This window comes from Podarcis vaucheri (genome assembly GCF_965113315.1).
Source record: "Podarcis vaucheri genome assembly, chromosome: 1".
NCBI lineage: Eukaryota > Metazoa > Chordata > Lepidosauria > Squamata > Lacertidae > Podarcis > Podarcis vaucheri.
Genome location: NC_138759.1, coordinates 47014507 through 47035749, shown reverse-complemented (window position 1 = coordinate 47035749; position 21243 = coordinate 47014507). Strand labels below are relative to the sequence as shown.

The 21243-nt window shown below is 43.7% G+C and overlaps 1 protein-coding gene across 2 annotated transcripts; it reads left to right on the top strand.

Annotated features, from left to right (window-relative positions):
• Positions 1 to 319: 319 nt before the first annotated feature.
• On the top strand, positions 320 to 20482 carry PTGR2 (prostaglandin reductase 2). 2 transcript variants are annotated; one of them, XM_082222545.1, is made up of 10 exons: positions 320 to 426; positions 5967 to 6046; positions 9842 to 9960; positions 12347 to 12538; positions 12648 to 12818; positions 14221 to 14430; positions 17764 to 17885; positions 18948 to 19035; positions 19565 to 19604; positions 20387 to 20482. In XM_082222545.1, exons 2-10 carry the CDS (start codon positions 6010 to 6012, stop codon positions 20449 to 20451), a joined length of 1044 nt encoding a protein of 347 aa, XP_082078671.1. In that variant the 5' UTR covers positions 320 to 426; positions 5967 to 6009; the 3' UTR covers positions 20452 to 20482. The 2 variants fall into 2 exon arrangements, with proteins under 2 accessions (XP_082078671.1, XP_082078672.1); XM_082222546.1 differs by lacking the exon at positions 12648 to 12818.
• The last annotated feature ends 761 nt before the right edge of the window (positions 20483 to 21243 follow it).

Genomic DNA, 21243 nt, shown 5'->3' with positions numbered 1-21243 from the left:
GGAGGGGTTTGCAAGAATCTGGAAGCTTGTCATTCAAACAGGCTGCCCCTCTCCTCTTCCCCGATTATAGGCATGCCGATTTGGGAGTCAAATCCCACCCTGTTACATGGAGCTTAATCTCAAATAAGCTTACCTAGGACTGCAGTTTTAAAAGCAGAACAACAAACACGAAAGTGCCTCTGCTCCAAAGCAACGCAAGGCTGCAATTTCGACTGCTCTTTATCCATGGAGGCTGGAGCAACCATACCTAAGTGGGAAGGCTTGCCCTTTTTAAGTGGGCCCGCGGTTCCCTGCATTACCCTTTTAAGAGGCAGGCTAGGCACATGCTGGGAAGGTCTCCTCCGGAGGGCTAGTTGCCCTTCGCGCGATTTCTGGGCGATCCGGAGCTCAAAGGACTGGCTCGGGCCTGCGTGCATTACCGACAAGGTGACCGGCCGGTTTCTGCCTCGGGGGGAGAAACGGGAGGAGGAGGAGGAACCCAGCCCCCCTGCAAAGGGCTTTTCCTTTTCTCCTCTCCAGCAAGAAGCATTTGCATTGCAGGGAGTCGCAGTTACTAGCTTCTTAGGGGAACGGCCATAGCTCAGCAATAAAATGTTTGCTTTGCATGCAAAAGGTCCAAGGTTCACTGCCAGGCAGGCGGGAGCCCCGTCTGAAATCCCGGGATTCGCTGCTAGTCGAGGTACACAATACTCAGCTAGCGTGGTGGAGCAGTGTTCCGACTCGGTGCAAGGCACCTTCTAGAGCTGCCTATGGGACAAACTTTAAATAAGTTTCCTTGCAAAACTGTTGAGTCCCTTGCCTCGCTTTCTGTGCCCACGCCCACCTCCTGACCACTGAAGCAGCTTTCCTGTCTCTTTTTAGCAGCTGCATGACAAGAGCTGCATACCAGGCGGAAGTTCAGCAGGTGAAGCCCCCCCGCCCTTGCACGGTGGTGCGGTGACTGAACAGTTCCCTTGCCTAAACTTTCCTTTTGCAGCTATTAAGTTAGCAGGAGCCAGCAAGAAATGAAATGAAAACCTAGATGTGAGCTGCTGCCTCTGGTGCGGTTGACACTTTGGAAAGTGTTACCAATTCTTGCGTAGGTGATGATTGGCAGGGACAAGGGGAGTCATATAGAAATCAAAGGGCGACGTGTTGTTTTGTCTGCAAAATAGTAGAATCATAGAATTGGAAGCGACCATCCAGCCCTCTGCAATGCAGGAATCTTTTGCCCAATGTGGGGTTCAAACTCACAGTCCTAAGATGGAGTCACTTGCTCTACCAACTGATCCATCAGAGATTCTCTTGTTGTTGTTGTTCTTGCACATATAAGTCAGGAAAGTAGATTATAGGTTTTGGTGGGACCTATCCTAATATTGGGGCGCAGGTGGCGCTGTGGGTTAAACCACAGAGCCTAGGATTTGCCAATCAGAAGGTCGGCGGTTTGAATCCCTGCGATGGGGTGAGCTCCCGTTCCTCAGTCCCAGCTCCTGCCAACCTAGCAGTTCGAAAGCACGTCAAAGTGCAAGTAGATAAATAGGTACAGCTCCAGCGGGAAGGTAAACGGCATTTCCGTGCGCTGCTCTGGTTCACCAGAAGCATCTTAGTCATGCTGGCCACATGACCCGGAAGCTGTACACCAGCTCCCTCGGCCAATAAAGCAAGATGAGCGCCGCAACCCCAGAGTCGGCCACGACTGGACCTAATGGTCAGGGGCCCCTTTATCTTTTATCCTAATATTATATAGGAACTTGGCTCAAAGATGAAAAGTGAATGCCCCTCCCTGGCCCTGCTTCATGTTTTCCTTGAGTTGTCCCCCTGGCCAGAATGTGGCCTTGATCTCTGCCTCCTGAGTGGATAGAGACGGCTGTGTGGGGTGTATAGAAATTAGCCTGCTGAACTAAGGACAAAAAGCTTTGTGCTGCCCACATTTGCCTCTGGCCCTGCTATCACTGGCATGTGGCCCCTGGAAGGGTCACCAGAGGGGAAGGTGGCCCTTGGGCGGAAAAATATATTCACCCAGTCAAGTAATATATGATGGTTATATGTCACCAGATAGCATTTTCCAGCTGTGTTATCTGCAAAGCCTGTAGAGCAAAGGGCATTCACCTACAGCTTCTCTTACTAATTACAGTAGTATTATTATTCATTCAATTTATACCTTGCCTTTCCTCTTGTAGGAGCTCACTGTAGCAAACAGATCTGCAGTTTAAAACTGAGAGAAAACAAAAGTGTTCTAAATCAGTTTAAACATTCTAAAGATGATTACTGTTAGAAACATCTATAAGCAGTGCCAGTTGAAAATATTATTCCACCCAGTGACCTCAGGGTTGCCAGGAACAGTTTACTTTCTTTTTTTCTTTTAATGCCTGGGTCTGCAGCAATTCAGAATGTAGTTCCATTAACATGTCTGCAAGGTCAAGGACTAACCAGAATATCACAAAATTGTGGCAAGCTTTGAATCCTCCAGATTTCTTCATAAGGCAGGATGGAGGTGTGGGGGAGAGAACCTAAAACAAGAAATGTGAGATTAAGCCTGCTGTTGTAGTTTGTAGATTGAGATCCAAGACAGTCACTCCCTGAGGTTTAACTATCATGATGCATACCTAGGATTTGGGGATAAAAAAGTAATGGCCGATCCCCATCTCTGGCTTGTAAACCACATGCAAGGGTTCTCCCATAGCTTTTTTTAAAATGGTGTGTGCATCTTGCTTCCCCTTTTTCCTTTGCACTTTAAAAAATTGTTATTATTGAATAAAACAAAGCATGACTAATTACAAACAACTGGACCCCCACCCTGTCACTTTTCATAATATATACATTCAGGCTTGTTGTTTTTTTGCTTTAAAAAACTGGGGTGCCAGTACTCGAGTGATGTGGGTGCCAGCACAAAATGGCTGTCCTGTGGAGCAAAACAAGAGTTTGTATACCTTTGTATACATTAGTCATAACAACAAGTAATAATCCAGCATGTTTTCTGATTCGATGCTACTAGCATTTGGAGGCACGGGTAAATAAACTACCTTTCCCTTATGCAAGCGAAAGGAAGTGCCTGAAATTACAAGCTGAAGCTCTTTTCAAGGGCTGCCTCTTGTGCTCTGGGCACGCAGGGAAAGTTCAGAAAATCACATCGTTTTTCTTGGCATGCGCATCCCTTTTGTTTATGGAAGTTTTCCATAAGCTACAGTTTTCCATTTGGTCAGAAATGGGAAACGATGATTAACAGCTTTGAAAACAACCCCGGATATTAAGTCACAATTGCTCATTTGAAGTTGGTTTAATATCATGGCTTGCTCCAGAATTCCTAACCATCGTTTCCCAGCTCAGACTTGGTTTGCTTGCTGGCTCTCGAAGGCAGGGACATGTGGGTAGTGTGTACAGTGGTACCTCGGGTTAAGAACTTAATTCGTTCTGGAGGTCTGTTCTTAACCTGAAGCACCACTTTAGCTAATGGGGCCTCCTGCTGCCGCTGCGCGATTTCTGTTCTCATCCTGAAGCAAAGTTCTTAACCTGAGGTAATATTTCTGGGTTAGCGGAGTCTGTAACCAGAAGCGTATGTAACCTGAAGCGTATGTAACCAGAGGTACCACTGTATCTCTACATTAAGCTAAGATCTGATCAAACACTGTCTTACTCTGTAGGACATGCATGAGGATGAGAGGATTTTCCCTCTGTGATCCTTGAATTCCATCCCTGTATTTTTGAATCCCACTCCCATAGAATCATAGAATCATAGAACTGTAGAGTTGGAAGGGACCACCAGGGTCATGTTGCATTATAATTATTTTGTCCACCTCCTGCTCTGAAATAAGTGTGCATCTGTTTTAATGTGATGACTGAACATTCAATGGAATAAAATGTCAGCTTTAAAAATGCATTCAAAAACATATGAAGACGTTCTATAAATAGTGTAATTATTTGCTAATGCTGTCCACAAAGTAAAATCTCAGTTTGCCTTGATAATTCACCATTCTTCTTTTAATATCAGCAGAGTTTGTCCTTTGCATTTGATTCTAAAGTGTACTTAAGTGTAATGTACATACTACCTGTTGCTCAGTCCAGCTTATCGTAATGTGCAACTCTTATTAGAATTGTGAAAACTTCTATTAGAAATGGGCAGGTGTTTCAACATAATGTAGGGCTGCCATATATCTTGATTTTCCAGGACATGTTCTGGAATTTGCCCCTGGAAATGGCGTCCTGGATCATTTCTGAAATTGGGCCAATGTCCGGGGGTATAATTGGGCCAAAAAATGTCCCAAATATGCCCCCAAAAGCTCAACAACTCTGTCCTGATTTTCACTTCTGGAGATATGGCAACCCTAGGTCTGGTTTTTACTTTTTGAAATATGGCAGCCCTAACATAATGGTTAGTGTGTATGCCATGGCGTTCTAATTTTAGCATTATGTATCTGTAAAAATAGAGCTTGCATAATCCAAAGGTGAGTGCCCAATCTTTACATAACAACATATTACTTTCAAAGGTTGTGTGGTCTAAATGCTTCATGACACTTTGTATCACTAATGTGATATTTGACTTCACAGTCACCTCTACTCCTCTTTCAAGCGGCTAAGGACTGCAAACGTTTAGAAGGATGCTGTGCAGCTATACAGAGATTCCAATTTTCGTTTCTTAAAAACTGAAGATTTCAGCAGTGCCATTGTTTCTCCAGAATGACAGGTCTTCTAATAAATATAATAAAATAGCATGAATGTCACAGGAATTAGGGTGGGTGTGATCTTTCTTCTACCTGGAACTAGATTGCTAGTTAAACCAATCCAGATCCATAATTTAACAGCAAGAAGACTTTTACCTTCTTCATATCTGCATAGTTCACAGGAAAGGATTGTGCTGTTAATGGTGCAGTATCTCTGATGATGATAAAGCCATGCCATTAGTAAGAGTTTGTAGGTGCAGTTCCTCAATCGTATTTATGTTGTTATGGTTAGTTACGTTAATGGTTATTATTATTATTATTATGGATTTACTTGTAATTAAGTCTGTTTAGAATTGCGACTTGAAGATCTACCAACCAACGTTGGCTCTTCTCTGGTATTGATGCTGGAAAATGCATTCTCCTTGGCAGAAGCTTTGACTTAATGCCCATTGAAATCCAGCTGCATAAAAAAGCCAGGTTGCAAATGCTTTTCAACGGCTGAGCCTTGGGTTCCTGCCCGTTGCCAGAACAGTTTCTGAAGCATATTAAGACAAAGTGCTAGTGTTTATATTAATGTTATTTTTAAAATGGCTTTTGTTTGCATGGTTCTTGCATATTTTAGCAAGCTTAGCTCTTTCCCACTTTGTTCTTTACACCATGCTTTTGCAATCTGTTCTTCACCTTCTGTGCCTGCTAACATTGTTTCCCATCAACATACTTGCAAGTCATAGAGGCCGAGAAGAAAGCATAGCACTTTGCTGGATTTTCATACCTAAAACTTGGATAGACGCTTAGTTGTTTGCATTTTCTGTGTCTGTGGGAAGCCAATTAATGTCCAAAGTGATAAATCTAATCCCTCTCTTTGACTTCTTGCGTTGGCTTGGTAAGCCCACAACTTTAAGCCATGGTTTGTCTAGCCCAAGTGTGGTTTGTTTGATCATCCAAAGCCTGCCCAACAGACTCACCATGGCTTATTTTCTGTCTACAAACTATGATATGAAGCTGAGCCTTGTTTTTGGATTATGAACCTTAGCTTGATTGGATGATGGTTTGGTATTTTATCTGCACTCAACAGCCTTGTTTAACTAAATGCTTGCCAAGTTACAAAAGCACAAGGCAAGGGCAGCTGGGAAACAAAACAAGCCTTGGTGGAACAAGCCATAGCTTGTTTGCTTCTCTGTGAGACAACTCATAATTTGCTGAGCAGACCATGGTTAAAAGAAACCACGGTCTAGTGTTATGTGTGAACACAACCAAAGTCCTCTCGTTTATTATACTAAAACAGAAGTCTTGTAACCTTATGTGTGTTGAATATCTTTTGCTTTGCAGTGAAACCTACTTCTACCTGTGCAGGATTTTGGCAAGAGGACTGATGATTATACAAAGAGTTGTGTTGAGCTCACGCCCTGGTATGTTTCTACTTGTCGGAGAACGATAATGAGTTTGGTGTGCTTGCATAATGTGGAAGCCAGGCAGGAAAAATGCAACTACCAGCCAGATTTCTGCAGAAAGCTTTTGACAGTCGTGCTAAGTCTGTGGTGAAACCTTTTAACGGCTTATGTAAAATCTTCAGAGAGGCATTCACAGCAGGCATTCTTTTTATACCAGAAGTGTTTTTGAAAATTATCTTTGCTGTTGTTGTAAGAATGCAACAGTGTAAGCAATAGGCTTACTAAGAATAGTATCATCTTACAAAGCGTGGTGTGAACTTAAGCCCATATGTTGTAAGTAGCAAGAGCTGCACATGCATTAGTGATTCATACCAATAACAATAGGGAACAATTTAGTACCAGTAACTAGGTATGGGAAAGAAATCCAGTTCAGTCCACCTTTAAAGGCAAACCTGCTTAATTCATGCAGGTCTCCAAATTTTACAATTCACATGCACAAAAACACGTACAAAAGTGCACATACTAGGGTAAAGCATGCATAAAAATGCACATATCCATCAAAATAACATGCAAAATGCATGGTAGGAAAACTTGATTTGTAAAAATATGTATAATAGGCTAAACCTGCATATAAAAATGTGTAAATTAGTATAAATTATCACTAAAATGCTAATGAATTTTCATGAGGACTTTCAAAACAAAAATCATAAACTGATTTCAAAATGTTGAGAACTGAATATTGCAAAATGAGGCGGAAGAGAATGATTGTACACCACCTTGATCCTTGGAAGATAAAATGTGTTTATAAATCTGATAAATAAATAAAATGAAATAAAAATGAAAAATTAAAAGTTAAGATTTGAAAAATGATAGAGAATCTGAAATTGGCAAATTGGCCTAGCCCTACAAAGAAGTAATTGATGAATGGCTAAGATGGCTGCATATATCCTTCTAGCCAGTTGTTCATTTCTCTTTCCTCTCAAGTTTATTAAGCAGCTGGACATCCTTGCTCTTAAGTTTTCATTATCTTTTCCCAAGTTTTTTCCACTTATGTCGCTGGCATGTTGGAAAGATACCTTTAAGTAGTCCCCAAGCTCCCGAAATCCTGTATCTAATTCAGATACCGTATTTTTCACCCCATAAGACGCACCGCCCCATAAGACGCACCTAGTTTTTTGGGGGGGAAATAAAGGAAAAAATTTTTTATTTCCCCCCCAGGTGCGCTGTGCTAATCCCGAAGCTTGGGGCGTGCAGAGCTCAGCACGCCCCAAGCTTCTGGGTGCCGGCAAGGTCTCCGCTAGCCGTGGGAGAGCCGGGCGCCTCTCCCAGGGCTAGCGGACAGCTGCGCTAATCCTGAAGCTTGGGGCGTACGGAGCTCAGCGCGCCCCAAGCTTCTGGGTGCCGGCAAGCAGTCCGCTAGCCCTGGGAGAGCCGCCCAGCTCTCCCAGGGCTAGCGGATCGCTGTGCTACACCAGAAGCTTGGGGCGTGCGGAGCTCAGCACGCCCCAAGCTTCTGGGTGCCGGCAAGGTCTCCGCTAGCCGTGGGAGAGCCGGGCGCCTCTCCCAGGGCTAGCGGACAGCTGCGCTAATCCTGAAGCTTGGGGCGTACGGAGCTCAGCGCGCCCCAAGCTTCTGGGTGCCGGCAAGCAGTCCGCTAGCCCTGGGAGAGCCGCCCAGCTCTCCCAGGGCTAGCGGATCGCTGTGCTACACCAGAAGCTTGGGGCGTGCGGAGCTCAGCGCGCCCCAAGCTTCTGGGTGCCAGCAAGCAGGCCGCTAGCCCTGGGAGAGCCGCGGGGCTCTCCCAGGGCTAGCGGATCGCTGTGCTACACCAGAAGCTTGGGGCGTGCGTAGCTCAGCGCGCCCCAAGCTTCTGGGTGCCGGCAAGCAGGCCACTAGCCCTGGGAGAGCCGCGGGGCTCTCCCAGGGCTAGCGGATCGCTGCGCTACACCAGAAGCTTGGGGCGTGCGGAGCTCAGCGCGCCCCAAGCTTCTGGGTGCCGGCAAGCAGGCGTACTGACCCCCTCGCTCTCCAGGCTTCAGCGAAAGCCTGCATTCGCCCCATAAGACGCACACACATTTCCCCTTCATTTTTGGAGGGGAAAAAGTGCGTCTTATAGGGCGAAAAATACGGTAAGTCCCAGAGTTTTTTCCGGAGCTTGTTTTCATTTATTTATTTATTTTAAAAAAATCTATAACACTGTTCATTTAAAGAAAATAAAAAATCAGAGGGCTTTACAACAATTACACATAAAACCATATATGATTAAAAACCATGCATGAAAATCAGGAATCGACTAACTATTGAGGAAATAGACATTCTTAATTGCCTGCACAAGTCTGACGGAATAGAAAAGTTGGCAGCAGGCGATTTGAAAGCTGAAGCAGACGGTACCTGCTGAAACTCATGTAAGCATAGTTAGAATATCATTGAGCTAAATATGCTTTGTCAGGCCTGGAGTCAGCAGACAGCAATGGCAGGCGGGTGCTGGGGGCCCAGGAGGGCCGACTACAGCTGATGTTGGCTCAGACAGATCTTCATTGTTGTTTGTTTGTTTTTTTAAGTAGGCCTCAATGCTGAGAGGAAAGCACAGGCGGCTACAGTTACCATGTTTCTTCTCCCAGTGCCTCAAGGCCCAGAGCAATTTTTTTTTGGGGGGGGGGGAATGAAGATAGCGGTGATTGCAGCTATCTTGGCTGGTGCAGTGCTTCTGCTCAGTGGATTGTGGGTAATGCTAAGAGGAGTACTTGGCAGCTGTGGTGCCCTTTTGGGGCACCTCCTGCTCCTCTAATCCAGGGGTCCCCAAACTAAGGCCTGCAGGTCGGATAAGGCCTGAGCGACTCGTTTATCCTGCCCAAAGCAACCACCGCCACCCGCTCTTACCTGCGCTGCGTGGCTGGCCACTTCTGGGTCGGAGGAGCACCGGAAATAGTTTGTGCACATGCACAAGCATTATTTGCGCATGCGCGTTATTTGCTCATGCGCATGCGTTATTTCCGGTGCACATGCAGGTCAGAGGAGGCCCGTGCACATGCACACATGCTATTTCTGGTGCTCATCTGACCCGGAAGTGCGCTGGAAATAACGTGTGCGCATGTGTATGGCCATGCGCTCCCCCGCCCTCTGGCCTGCCACGTGATCGGCGCTGGAGGCACTGGCCCGAGGCGCGGTAAGTTTGCTGACCCCTGCGCTCTCACTGCCCACCCAGTTAGCGCTCTTGTGCTGCCAGGAGAGGGGTACTTGGAGAGGACCTCAGAGGGCTCAAGGCCCCCTCAAATCTGTTCCTGGCATATGTATCACACTCAATTCAGAAGTTTTAGAAATAATAGAGGACTGCCTGGAGGAAGCAAGCAGGGCAGGCAGGAATAGCGGCAAGATGGAGAAATATACTAAGAGGAAGGGAAGTCACAGAGTTGAAACATAAGGAGGCAGGGAGGAACTGATAGGGAGATGCCTGGGGGAGGAGTTCACAGGATGAGGCAATAAAGTTTACTGGAGTTCAGTTATTGGTTTGTTTTGAGTCATCTGAGCTCAGGTGTAGATTTAAAACCCTGATTTAGCTGCTCCAGCAGCCCTCCGCAGCTGTTCTGACAACTGCCTAAACCAATATGTGAGGGACGGGGAACAAGCTTTCTGGGCTTGCCCCTCATTCCCATCCCGCCCCATGCATGGAAAGGTGCCTGCTTGCTGTCTGAAGTTAGAAATATAACCCTGCTTTCCCCTGGCACTTGCCCAGTTGCTGGAACGCTTGAGGAGGGTGAGCATCTGGCCAAGAGAGAAATTTTGCCATTCAACTTGTAACCTAACCCATTCTAGGTGTCAATGGAGAGCCAGTTGCAGGAAACTTTCGTATGGAGGAAGCTACCCTACCGGATAAAATTGCTGAGGGTCAAGTCAAAGTTCGTACGCTTTATCTGTCTGTTGACCCTTATATGGTAAGTATGTGTGGCAGGTGGTTATGTGATAAGCATGCAATAAAATTTGGAGCTCACAGAAGCTCAGTTTGCCAGTTGTAGCATTTAATGTGATCAAAATTATTCTAATATTGGCTTATGTACAGTTTCGATTTGGGGGTCTTTTGGTCTGCGTAGATAGCTATGAACTGAGTATACACGTACTTGTCTTTTTTCCTTTGGTGTGGCCCATATCAATTGCCTGAGTGTTTAAAACAGTAGTCAGGACTGAAAGTAACATAACTTAGGGTTCCCATATCTCTAAAAGTGAAAATCTGGACACAAAAGCTTGGCAAAGTTGTTGAGATTTTTTTTTTTTTGTAAAATCTAAAAAAAAATTTTTTTTTGAGCTATTCTTAAGGAAATTCACCAAAATCTACACTTCTGACATGAGTTGCCATACGTTCGGACACCATATATCCAGACCCTAACATAACTGCTGTGTGTGTGTGTGTGTGTGTGAGAGAGAGAGAGAGAGAGAGAGAGAAGAATATCAGGATCTTGCTCTGCTTCTGTCATGAGAATGTGGACATCCCATAGTGTTACATGTATGAGCCAACCATGCGATCGCCCAAGTGTTGTTCATAGCTAGATAGCTTTTCTTTGAAGCCTGCTTGAGTGCTTCCAGTTCTCTTAAGATTCCTTCACTGCTCTACATCACAAATATAGAATTACCGGTTTACCTCAGAACAGGGCCTAGAACAAGGTTGAGTGGGGAGGAATGGGTTCAGAGAAGTAGCTGTGTTTAGGCTATTGCGGGGCTGGGGAACATGCTCCCCTTCAGATGTTGTTGGACTCCAGCTCCTGTCAACCCAGGGTTGTTGCCCATGTTGGCTGGGGCTGATGGGAGCTGGAAGTCCAAGCAACATCTTAAGAGCCACAGGTTCTATACCCCTGGCTTATTGCAACAAAAAGCAGGGGAAGTATTGTGGCATAAGGGCTTCTGAGCCTGCTGTTTTCAATGGGGGGAAAAGCTCCTATTAGTGCCAGTGTAGCCTCTCTGTTCCTCGCCTTGAATCAGGATGTGGTGATTGCAAAGTTCCTGCCCCTCAACTGTCCTCACCCTGTGCTGTCTATTTATTTTCATTTTAAAATGGTCTATACAAGAACTAAAGATGTGACCAATGGCGTATCTAGTTTGGCTCTCAGTAACCTTATTCTGTAATATTCTGAGTAAGGGAACAGGGAATATTTCACAAGCTCACAGGTTCTAATTTGTTTACCGACAAAAGCTGGTAAAGGAAGGTCATTAATAAATGGTAAGGATTGTCTGCTCTAGAACTACCGACATTCCTGTCTAGAAGGATAGGAATCTGCCTTATACGGAACCAGGCCATTGTTCTGTCTGGCTCAGCGCTGTGTGCACTGGCTGGCAGGAGCTCTCCAAGGTTTCAGACTGGGGATGTTCCCAGTCCTACCTGGAGATTCTTGAGACTTTCTCCATGCCAAGTTGACAGATGCTGTACCATAGAACTATGGACCTTCGCTTATTCTGTTACAAGTGAGAGTCTGAGCACAAGGTTGCTAGATAGGCAGATGTTGTAGACAGATACTCAGGGTACAATAGTGCCAATTATTTTCCTACCCAACGATTGGTTTTTTTCCTCTTGGTTTTAGCTGTTCTTACTTTTTCCGGAAGTCCCTGTCAGGGAAGAAGGCAGCAAATAAATAAATAGATGATAATCAGTATTAAAAATTGAGATATGAAAGCTAGGAGCTAAATGACACTTTAAACCTAGGTTATGGGTGCAACAAGGGAATGTCTAGGCTCACTTTTTTATAACCAGAATACAAAGCTGAAAGTGAATGAACTGCAGCTAAAATCTTATGTTCATTTTTCACATGGTCTGATCCTCATCTGAAGACTGCAAAAAACAAAGCCATGCTTCCCCTGCCCGCTCACCCTAATATTCTTCAGAGGGTCTCTTCTCCAGTCTTCAGAGAGTGGCTGGAAGTGGGTAGGCAGAAAAAGGTCCTCCTTTCCTTCCACTGTACAGTTTTAATCTGAAATTTTAGGCACAGTATTGCACCCAGAGCTCAGAAACTGCTCGTGCTAATGAAATTCCCTGTCGCAAAACGCGCCTAGAACAATGGGAGTTTTGAACGCTGATGAAAATAATAATAGCATAGCCCTTTAGTCAAGCGGAACTGAATAGGATTTCCTTCAGTGTTACTGTGCATTGCCATGCTGTTAATACAGGAAAAAATTAAAAGACCCTGTTGTGAGGAGGAATGGATAAAGATAGAAGCAAAAAGCTCCAAATATAAGACAGGGTTTTAGTTGTTGGTAATGTTAAGAGAGGTTCAGAATAACTATACATGGTTGTATTTTAAAGGATTATCTCATGGCAAACATTTTGTCTTTCAGCGATGTCGTATGAATGAAAACTCTGGTTCTGAGTACCTCCAGGCCTGGAAGTTGTCTGAAGTCACTGATGGTGGGGGAATTGGCTTGGTGGAGGAAAGCAAAGATGCCCGTTTCGCTGCAGGAGACTTTGTAACTTCCTTCAACTGGCCCTGGCAGACGAAGGCCATTCTAGATGGGAAGCAGCTTGAGAAGGTAGAGTTCTTGCATAGAGGAAAGGCAGCCGATTGTTCCATTTAATTCAGGGGGTGGGGGTGCTATAACACTGGGGCCTGTGCCTTTTAAACAACTTGTCTCTGTTCAGATTGATCCGCAGCTTGTAGACGGTCATCTTTCCCATTTTCTGGGTGCAGCTGGCTTGACTGGGCTGACATCTCTGCTAGGAATAAGGGAGAAAGGACATGTGTCTCCAGGTGCCAATCAAACTATGGTGGTCAGTGGGGCTGCTGGCGCCTGTGGTTCATTGGCTGGGCAGGTAAGCTGGTTTAAGACTAGTATTTTCATCTTAAGAGGAGATTTTTTGCATATTTTGAGGTAAACGGTATTAGCTGCAGATGTAATTGTGTTCATGTTATCCCAGTGATGTGGGAGCCACCAGATGAGAAACCATGGACCATGTAGTGGGGATGCTGAGGCTCCTTCCCATGCCAGTGTCCACCCTTGGGAAATGGAGTTGGTACTCATGTGTGGAAGAGCTACAGCAGGGCTCCTCCTTGTGGTTCCAGACTTTCTCACGTTACCCCAGTGGTGAAGGATGGAATAGTGCTGTAGTGACTCCAATGTCACAGGAACAACAACAACAACAAACAAGCATAAGATTTGGACCGACCAACATATCCAAATCTCCTTCATCTCCTCAACACCCCTCTGAAAACCACTTACAATCACTCACCAGAAGCTGGCTGAGCTTTCACCTTGGTGGGGATAGCAGGTGAAATTGAGGGCCTTTGATTAAATCAGTTTTGCATAGAGGGGGCCAAGGTTGAGAAACAGTGGCCCAGGAGAGATGGCCAGGGATGTGTGTAAGGTCACAGACTCATGATATAGTTGGCATTTCATAGACCTGCTGGCTGTGTGAACCAGCACCTCCAAGTGGACACATTTGGTGGTGTGATTTTTGTGACTGTAGCAGCTTTTTTTCAAGCAAATCACTGTGGCTGTGAGTCTGCTGCACGAGATGCAGGCCTGTCCACATTTCATAATTAGTTAGCTGTTAATCCACTCCCCTGTTCCACATTTGAATTAGATTGAAGTAGTCTACAGCAACTTTGGTCTTTTCTATTCATACCACATGGCCCTTTCTCTTGTGCTTCTCCCCTCTTCTGATTTGTTGATTCTATTATGCTGATTAAGTTCCAAGAGGGCATGCCCACAGACACATGCACATGTTGTTGTTGTTTTAAAAAAACTTTCCTCACCCAAGAAGCACATAAAAGCACAAAGTCAGGCAAATGTCCATTTGCTTCTGCAGTTTTTCTGATTTTGTGGCTACCTGAGGGATCAACAGGTGGAGGAAATCCTCCGTGCATAGGAAATAGTTTCAAGCAGTGCCAGAAGAGATATGAAACCATTGAGGAAGTAGTGGACATGGTAAAAGGAGTAGCAGAAAGTGACATCATTCATCGATCATCGATCCACTCATTCATCCCAAAGCACCAAAACAAATTATCTGCAATCCCAAGTGGAGTGAATTGGAACCACTTTTGTGGATAATCTCTTATGCACTGACTTCAGACCCTCACTCTTGTGATTCCACTGTACCCTGGTTATTTTGTTACAGATTTCTTTTTGAAATAATCATCATGATGCATGACAAATTGTTGCATAGTGCTAGAAGTTGATGAACTGCGGTGATTGTGGTTTTGATGCTTCCAAAGATAGGTTCCCTGGAGGGCTGTTCCAGAGTGGTTGGTATCTGTGGCACCGACGAAAAATGCTCCATTCTGGTGTCAGAAATGGGGTTTGATGCGGCTATCAACTATAAGAAAGAGGATGTGGCACAACGGCTGCACGAGCTCTGCCCGGCGGGAGTGGATGTGTACTTTGACAATGTTGGTGGAGACATCAGTGATACAGTGATCAGTCAAGTGAGTGTGCGTGTTACCCATTTTGTGCCTTCCCATTAATTACTCCGGACTTCATGCAAACTGGTAGAATTTTACTGTAAATCTGTCTGACTGATGAAAGACAAGATTATCACGATAACCTTGCCCAGGTATGCCGCTAGGACCTTTGCGAGGCTTCTTATGCATTAGGCATTTAAAGAGGTTAAAAGTACATAGACAGGGGCAGGTAGTGCATATACAAGCCTCTGCCCATGATCTCCCCCACCCCCACATGTGCTCATCTCAGACTTTTGCATGCTGACTTAAATGGCTTAAAGGAGGTTTTTGCATCTGTTTAGCTGAATGCAGGTGGGAGCAAGCAGCTGAGTACACTTCCCCAGGCGTTGGAGGGTTAAGTTGGTTGGGGGGCCCCACTGGGGATGGCTGCTTTTTTGTTTGTGTTTATACCTTTATTCCAACAAGATTCCTCCCCTGGGCCTCAGACAAGCTCCGCACAGGCCTGGCTGAATGTGCCTAGAAGTCTCCCAAGTGACTGGGAGCCCTGCTCCATCTGGATTCCCAATCACACAACAGCTTCTAAGGATCTTTGGTTGAGTGCAACTAGAAGTCCCTTTAGACCTTCACACTCAGCATGCAAAGGCCTGAGAGGAGCTCCCACCTGTGCAGACATTGAAGGTGGAACTTCTGTGTGCCTCCCTTTCCCTCTACAAACTTTTAAGCCTTGCCTGTTCAGGCAAATGTCCAAAGACAGCAACAGGGCCACAACTAATAAAGAGTTTTAAAAAGAACAGTTGCGCTGGGAGTTTAGTGGTTCTGGGGCAGGGAAGGAGATCTTTCCAGTTATTGCGCTGGCTTGTACTTTGGTCTCTGGAGATTACACAGTTCGCCTCACCCCACTGTGCAGTTTCCACTAGACTTTTTTTTTTTAATGGACGCTGCACTCCTATGCACACTTACTTGTGAGTTCCATTCAGGGCAGTGTGACTTAGGTGTAAGTAAAAGGATTGCACTGTAAAAGTGGCCAAGAGCCTTTCTGAATCTTCCGTTTTAAATTTATTTTTTGTTTAATTAATTGGAGGCTGTGTGCTGCCCTTCTGTTCAGCTGTGCACACCTGAATGAAGCAGCCATAGATCTAGAGCACATTCCATCTTTAAGAGTTAAACTAGCTCCCTGCTCAATTCAGAATGCCAGTACTGACATCCACAGTGCAATCCTTTGTATGTCTCCTCAGAAGTGATCCCCATTAAGTTCAATGTGATTGACTCCCATGTAGGTGCATATAGGATTGCAAACTTAAAGCTTTACAAAAGTATAGCTATCAGAAGGAGCAATTCCTTTCATATGTACCTTTTTAAACGCTCAACCAGGCTCTAGACCCCAGGTGCCACTGCCATCCAAGGTAAGACATGGAGCAAAAAGAGTGTCGTAAGAACTCTTTACCTTCGAGCCTGACTCGACCACCCTTGCTATGGACTTCTAGACAGGTTGTTATCATTTGAGACAACCTTCTCACCTGCCAAACGTGGTCTGTGGGAGGTGAGAGAGATGATAATCTGGCCTGCCATCCTGATCCAGTTCCCTGCTCCTGGCTGTAAAGTGTTCTTGTGGCACATTTCAGCTGGATGGGAGAAAGCTTTCTCCATTTCACTGCTATTGTTCATGTTGCTTGGCATGGTGACAAGTTAAATTTGTTCCCCTGTAATGCACCATTGACTGAGATGGAGGGTATGTTGACATATATTTACTCTTGTTTTTCATATAAAAGAGTACATGAAAAGACTATATTTCTGGTTGTTGTAGCAGCATGTAGGCCAGATGAACTGAATGTTCTTCAGCTCTGATTCATAGTGCATAGTAAATACACACTGTTTCTTTGGGCTGTTCTCTTAATTGGCATGGGTAAACCAATTAACAACATTTAAACATTTTAACAGTTGCCTTTTAGCAAGTTTTTTCAGACTGCATACTGGGGTCTCTCAGAAGCCAGTTGGGGTTCCCCTATGAGAATATTGGTAGTGGCAAACACATTTCTCCACCAGACAGTTCTGGTTTGCTGGTGGGGGGAGTGCAGGCTGCCCCACCTTTGTTGTGCAAAGTTGCCCCTCCAGATAGCAACAATTCAGTAACACTTGGGAAGCACTGCAGAACAACTATTTAAGTAGAATGGTGTGTGGACGGACCAGTATAAACTACCATCAATGCACTGCTATTGTGTCAACATACACCCACAAAAAGGCCCGCCAGTCTGAAGGGCATGTCTTTATTGAGCATTATTTCTTATTTGTTAATGGGACAGTTATATGACAATGAGCATTCATCCTCGTTGCATGCATAATGTTTACAGTCATGTCTTCCCATTAATTGTTTGCTCATCTTTTACTTTTCAGTGCATTTCCCTGTCACTTTCCTAATTGCAAACAGTTGCTGTTTTAAAGTGGATTTGTTGTGCCACTGCAATTTAGGGTTCACCTACAGTGGTGCCTCGGGTTACGAACTTAATTCATTCTGGAGGTCCATTCTTAACCTGAAACTGTTCTTAACCTGAAGCACCACTTTAGCTAATGGGGCCTCCCGGTGCTGCCGCGCCGTTGGAGCACGATTTCTGTTCTCATCCTGAAGCAAAGTTCTTAACCCGAGGTACTATTTCTGGGTTAACGGAGTCTGTAACCTAAAGCGTCTGTAACCTGAAGCGTATGTAACCCGAGGTACCACTGTATACTGTTGTTTAATGTAAATAGTAGGCCCCTGTACCTCCATTAATTCTCCTTCGCCCATATGATGTTCTCTTCTAAATCACGACCTTCCCATACATTCCGCTCCTTCAATGTGGATCTTCTCATACCCTCTCCTTTTCAGCATATATCTGGTATAAGAAAATCCAGATTGAGGAAGGAGAAAGTGAAGGAAGGTGATGATTTGGAGGAAAACATTGTATGGAAAAGGGAGAATTAATGGAGGTCCAGGAATCTTACTATCCACATTAAACACAGTATGGATTACCCAATTTTAATCAACTTTAATTGTGCAAATTTGGACTTCTGATATGTGTTTGAATTCCTCCCACGAAATAGTGACAGTCTGTAGGAGGCACTTTTAGAGCTCCATGATACTTCCACTTCCTTGTCCTTTTATCACAGTAGCTGAGACTTCACCCTTTTCTGTTTCCACCAACCGCTGCTCGCAGAATCTGGGGCAGATCTTATTCCTTGAAGGAAATCAAGCACTCGGCAATGCAGCCCTAGATCCCTTCTCGAGGAACAGAGCAATGGAAACAGAATGTACTTTATGTATGTTTACAGCTTAGTCTTTATGGCAAGGCAGTAAAGTACTCTCTCTCATTTTGTCTCCAACAGATGAATCCAAATAGCCATATCATTTTATGTGGCCAGATCTCCCAGTACAACAAGGATGTACCTTACCCCCCTCCTCTGCCTCCTGCAATAGAAGAAATAAGGAAAGTGCGAAATATCACAAGGTATTTCTCCTTTGTTGGCCTAGCCACCTCCTGGGCCGAACACATTATTATTAATTATCATTATTATTTATTAAATTTCTAGACCTCCCTGTATCTGAGGATCACAAGGAAGTTTACAATATCAAAACACAAAAATACACAACCCCTTTAAATTTTTGTGGTTTACTTTTGTTTTTTGATTTTGATGTGTTATGTGTTTTGTTTTTGTTTTTTGTTTTTGATTTTTATCGATTTGTATTGTTTGATTGCTGTTTGCTTTTCCCTTGTTTTTTTTCTTCTTTGTCTCTCTGTTTTTTCTGTAATTTTAAAATGCTTAATAAATATCATTTTTTTAAAAAAAACACACAAAAATACACAACCCAGTAACAAACAAGAGCAACAACCCCACAGTTTAAAAGGCCATGTTAATATTTTTTTTGTCCTAAGGGCAGACTTACTAGATCTTTGCATTGCAGCACCTTTATGGAAAGTTGTCCCCTAAACGTTTATTTGAAAATAGAGATCAATCAGATATTTACTGAAACCAATATCCATGTTGCTTACCATCAGTGAGGAAGCCACTTGACAGAAAACAAGCTGGGAAGAAAAGCTTCCATTCACTCTTGAGGGAAATGCACCTAGTGCTTGAAGCGCATGGACAAATGTGCAGCTAATAAACTGCTCGTTGGATAAATATATGTGAAGTAGGGAAATGTTTTCTTTTGTAATATCGCTTAATATTGTCAGATGTTTGGTAAGCTGAGGATACACACTTACTTGGGAATAAGCCCCACTGAACTCAGTGATACTTTCTTTGAAACAGGCTTGCCCAGGGTTTCCCTGTCACTTTCCTAATTGCAAACAATTGCTGTTTTAAAGTGGATTTGTTGTTCCATGGCAATTTAGGGTTCATCTATACTGTTGTTTCTGCAAAAGATGAATATGTTGTGCTAGAAAATCTAATTACTGCTTTAAATTGGTAACTGCTGTAGTAATCCCCTCTTGCACGCAGAATTAAATCTAAAATGTTTTCAACTAACATCACTACCTAATGAATGAAACACCCATTCTCCTGTTTCATAGGGAAAGATTTCTAGTTCTGAACTATGTGGAGAAATTTGCAGCTAGTACTATGCAGCTCTGCCAATGGATCAAAGAGGGAAAACTGAAGGTATGACACAAATCTGAAGGTAATTGCATATGGGTTGCAGCTCTGGCTTTTAATCATGAAAACCAGCTTTTCTCATTTGTCCTGGTCATTGTATAGTGCCTCGAATATCCTATTTCATCCAATGAGCATAGAAGCTTTTTTAGAAAAACAAAAAAATTAATCATCTAGACTGCTTTCAGCTTCCAAAATGAGAGCTCAAAAGGACCAATATGGAGTGGCTTGCAAAGCATTGGGATTCAAAGCTTGGTAACCATGCAAATGGGGTTTTGAAAGGTTGGTGGGGCAACCCACCTGTCAATCATGTAACTGGCAAGCGGATTGGCTGGCTGGGTTGGGGCTGGCAGAAGATCAGACCCCCAGAGCAAAAAAGGTTCCTCAGCTTTGACTCTAGTGAATTAGATGAGGTAAAACTAACTTCTTTTGATATATATATATTATTCCCCAGTGAGCTGAAAACTGTTTGCTTTTAGGAAACAAAACCAGAGTAGAAAACAAACACCTTATACTTTCTTATTTTCTACTTTTACAGGCTAAAGAGACTGTAGTAAAAGGCTTAGAAAACATTGGAGGTAAGGTATTATTTGTTCTTCACAGTTACCTGTCCTTAAGTACAGGGCAGGGATGAACTATAGTCTAGTGGTAGAGCAGGTAGACAGCCCTGGGCTTTCCAGCTCCAGTTGAAAAGATCTGGTAACAGGTGTTGTAAAGTATGTTCTTCAACCTTTCCCCACCCCCAACCCTACGGAGGATGTTGGACTACATATCCCATCATTCCTGGCCATTGGGTAAACTGGCAAGTGATGATTGGAGTTGGCTGCATGAGGGCCCCTGTCAGCAGTGCTGTTTTTCTAGAAATTAAAGTGCTAGAACTCACCATGAACATCTCCCTCACTCTCTTAGAATGTGGCAGAACTGAGTTCCTGTGAGTGCTCCCTTAAAAAAAAAACAGCCCTGCGTGTAGGCATTATAAATATGGCTTCCTATGAACACTAAAGCTATGGGATGCTAACTTTATCCCTTACACAGTTTAGGAGTTTGATTTAAACTGAATTTACTTCAGTTTAGAAGCATTTGACTATAAATCTATACAGGAATAAAATCCAATAACTGTGTTAAATAGTTGGGCATTAAAAAAATCTCAGGTAGCCATTGTTCCTTTTTAACAATGCATTAATGCTTAACCTTACAAAAATTGTCAGAAGAAAAATCATTTTACAGGCACAAAACTGATCTTTGCATTATGATTGTTTTGGTAGCAAAGAAACCAAGTACATTTAAGTCCAGTAAGAAATGATTCTTAAAAAAAAAAAGGAACAATGCTCTTTTACTAATTATTTTCATTTTTTTGTAGCTGCTTTCCAGTCTATGATGAGCGGGGGCAACATCGGGAAACAAATAGTGCTTGTTTCTGAGTAAATAAGTCATCATACTGTTTCCTGAGTGTCAACTATGAAGAAAAAGCATCTTTTATTTGCAAAAGTTTGGCATGATAATCTCCTTGGATAGGTTATCCCGTTGCATAACCAGAAACAGATTTCTAGTTTCGTATTCTCATTTAATAGCTGACATTCTTATCTCACTGTTGTGACACTAACAGAAGGCAAGTCCAAGTTTTGATTCCAGGTCCCCTTATCTGATGTTCCATGTGTATTTCTGTACACATTGCCTTAAGACAGGAATTTTGTAAAAGGAAGAATATTATCTGTGCTGCCCTTGAATCTCAAGTGTCTGAATACTACTATTTAGCAATAATTGTGCCACACTGTTATAGTACAGTGGTACCTCGCAAGATGAATGCCTCGCAAGACGGAAAACTCGCTAGACGAAAGGGTTTTTGGTTTTTTGAGTTGCTTCGCAAGACGATTTTCCCTATGGGCTTGCTTCGCAAGACGGAAATGTCTTGCAAGTTTGTTTCCTTTTTCTTAAAACCGTTAATACAGTTGCGACTTGACTTCGAGGAGCAACTCATAGCACGCAGTGTGGTAGCCTTTTTTGAGGTTTTTGAAGACTTTGGTGATTTTTGAAGCTTTTCCAAAACTTTTCCGACACCGTGCTTCGCAAGACGAAAAAAATCGCAAGACGACAAAACTCGCGGAACGAATTAATTTCGTCTTGCGAGGCACCACTGTATACCTCGGTTACTACTAGATGTGAGAGGACAAAGATAAATGCTTCTGATACTACAGCTGTTAAAGCTGTTTTTTAAAA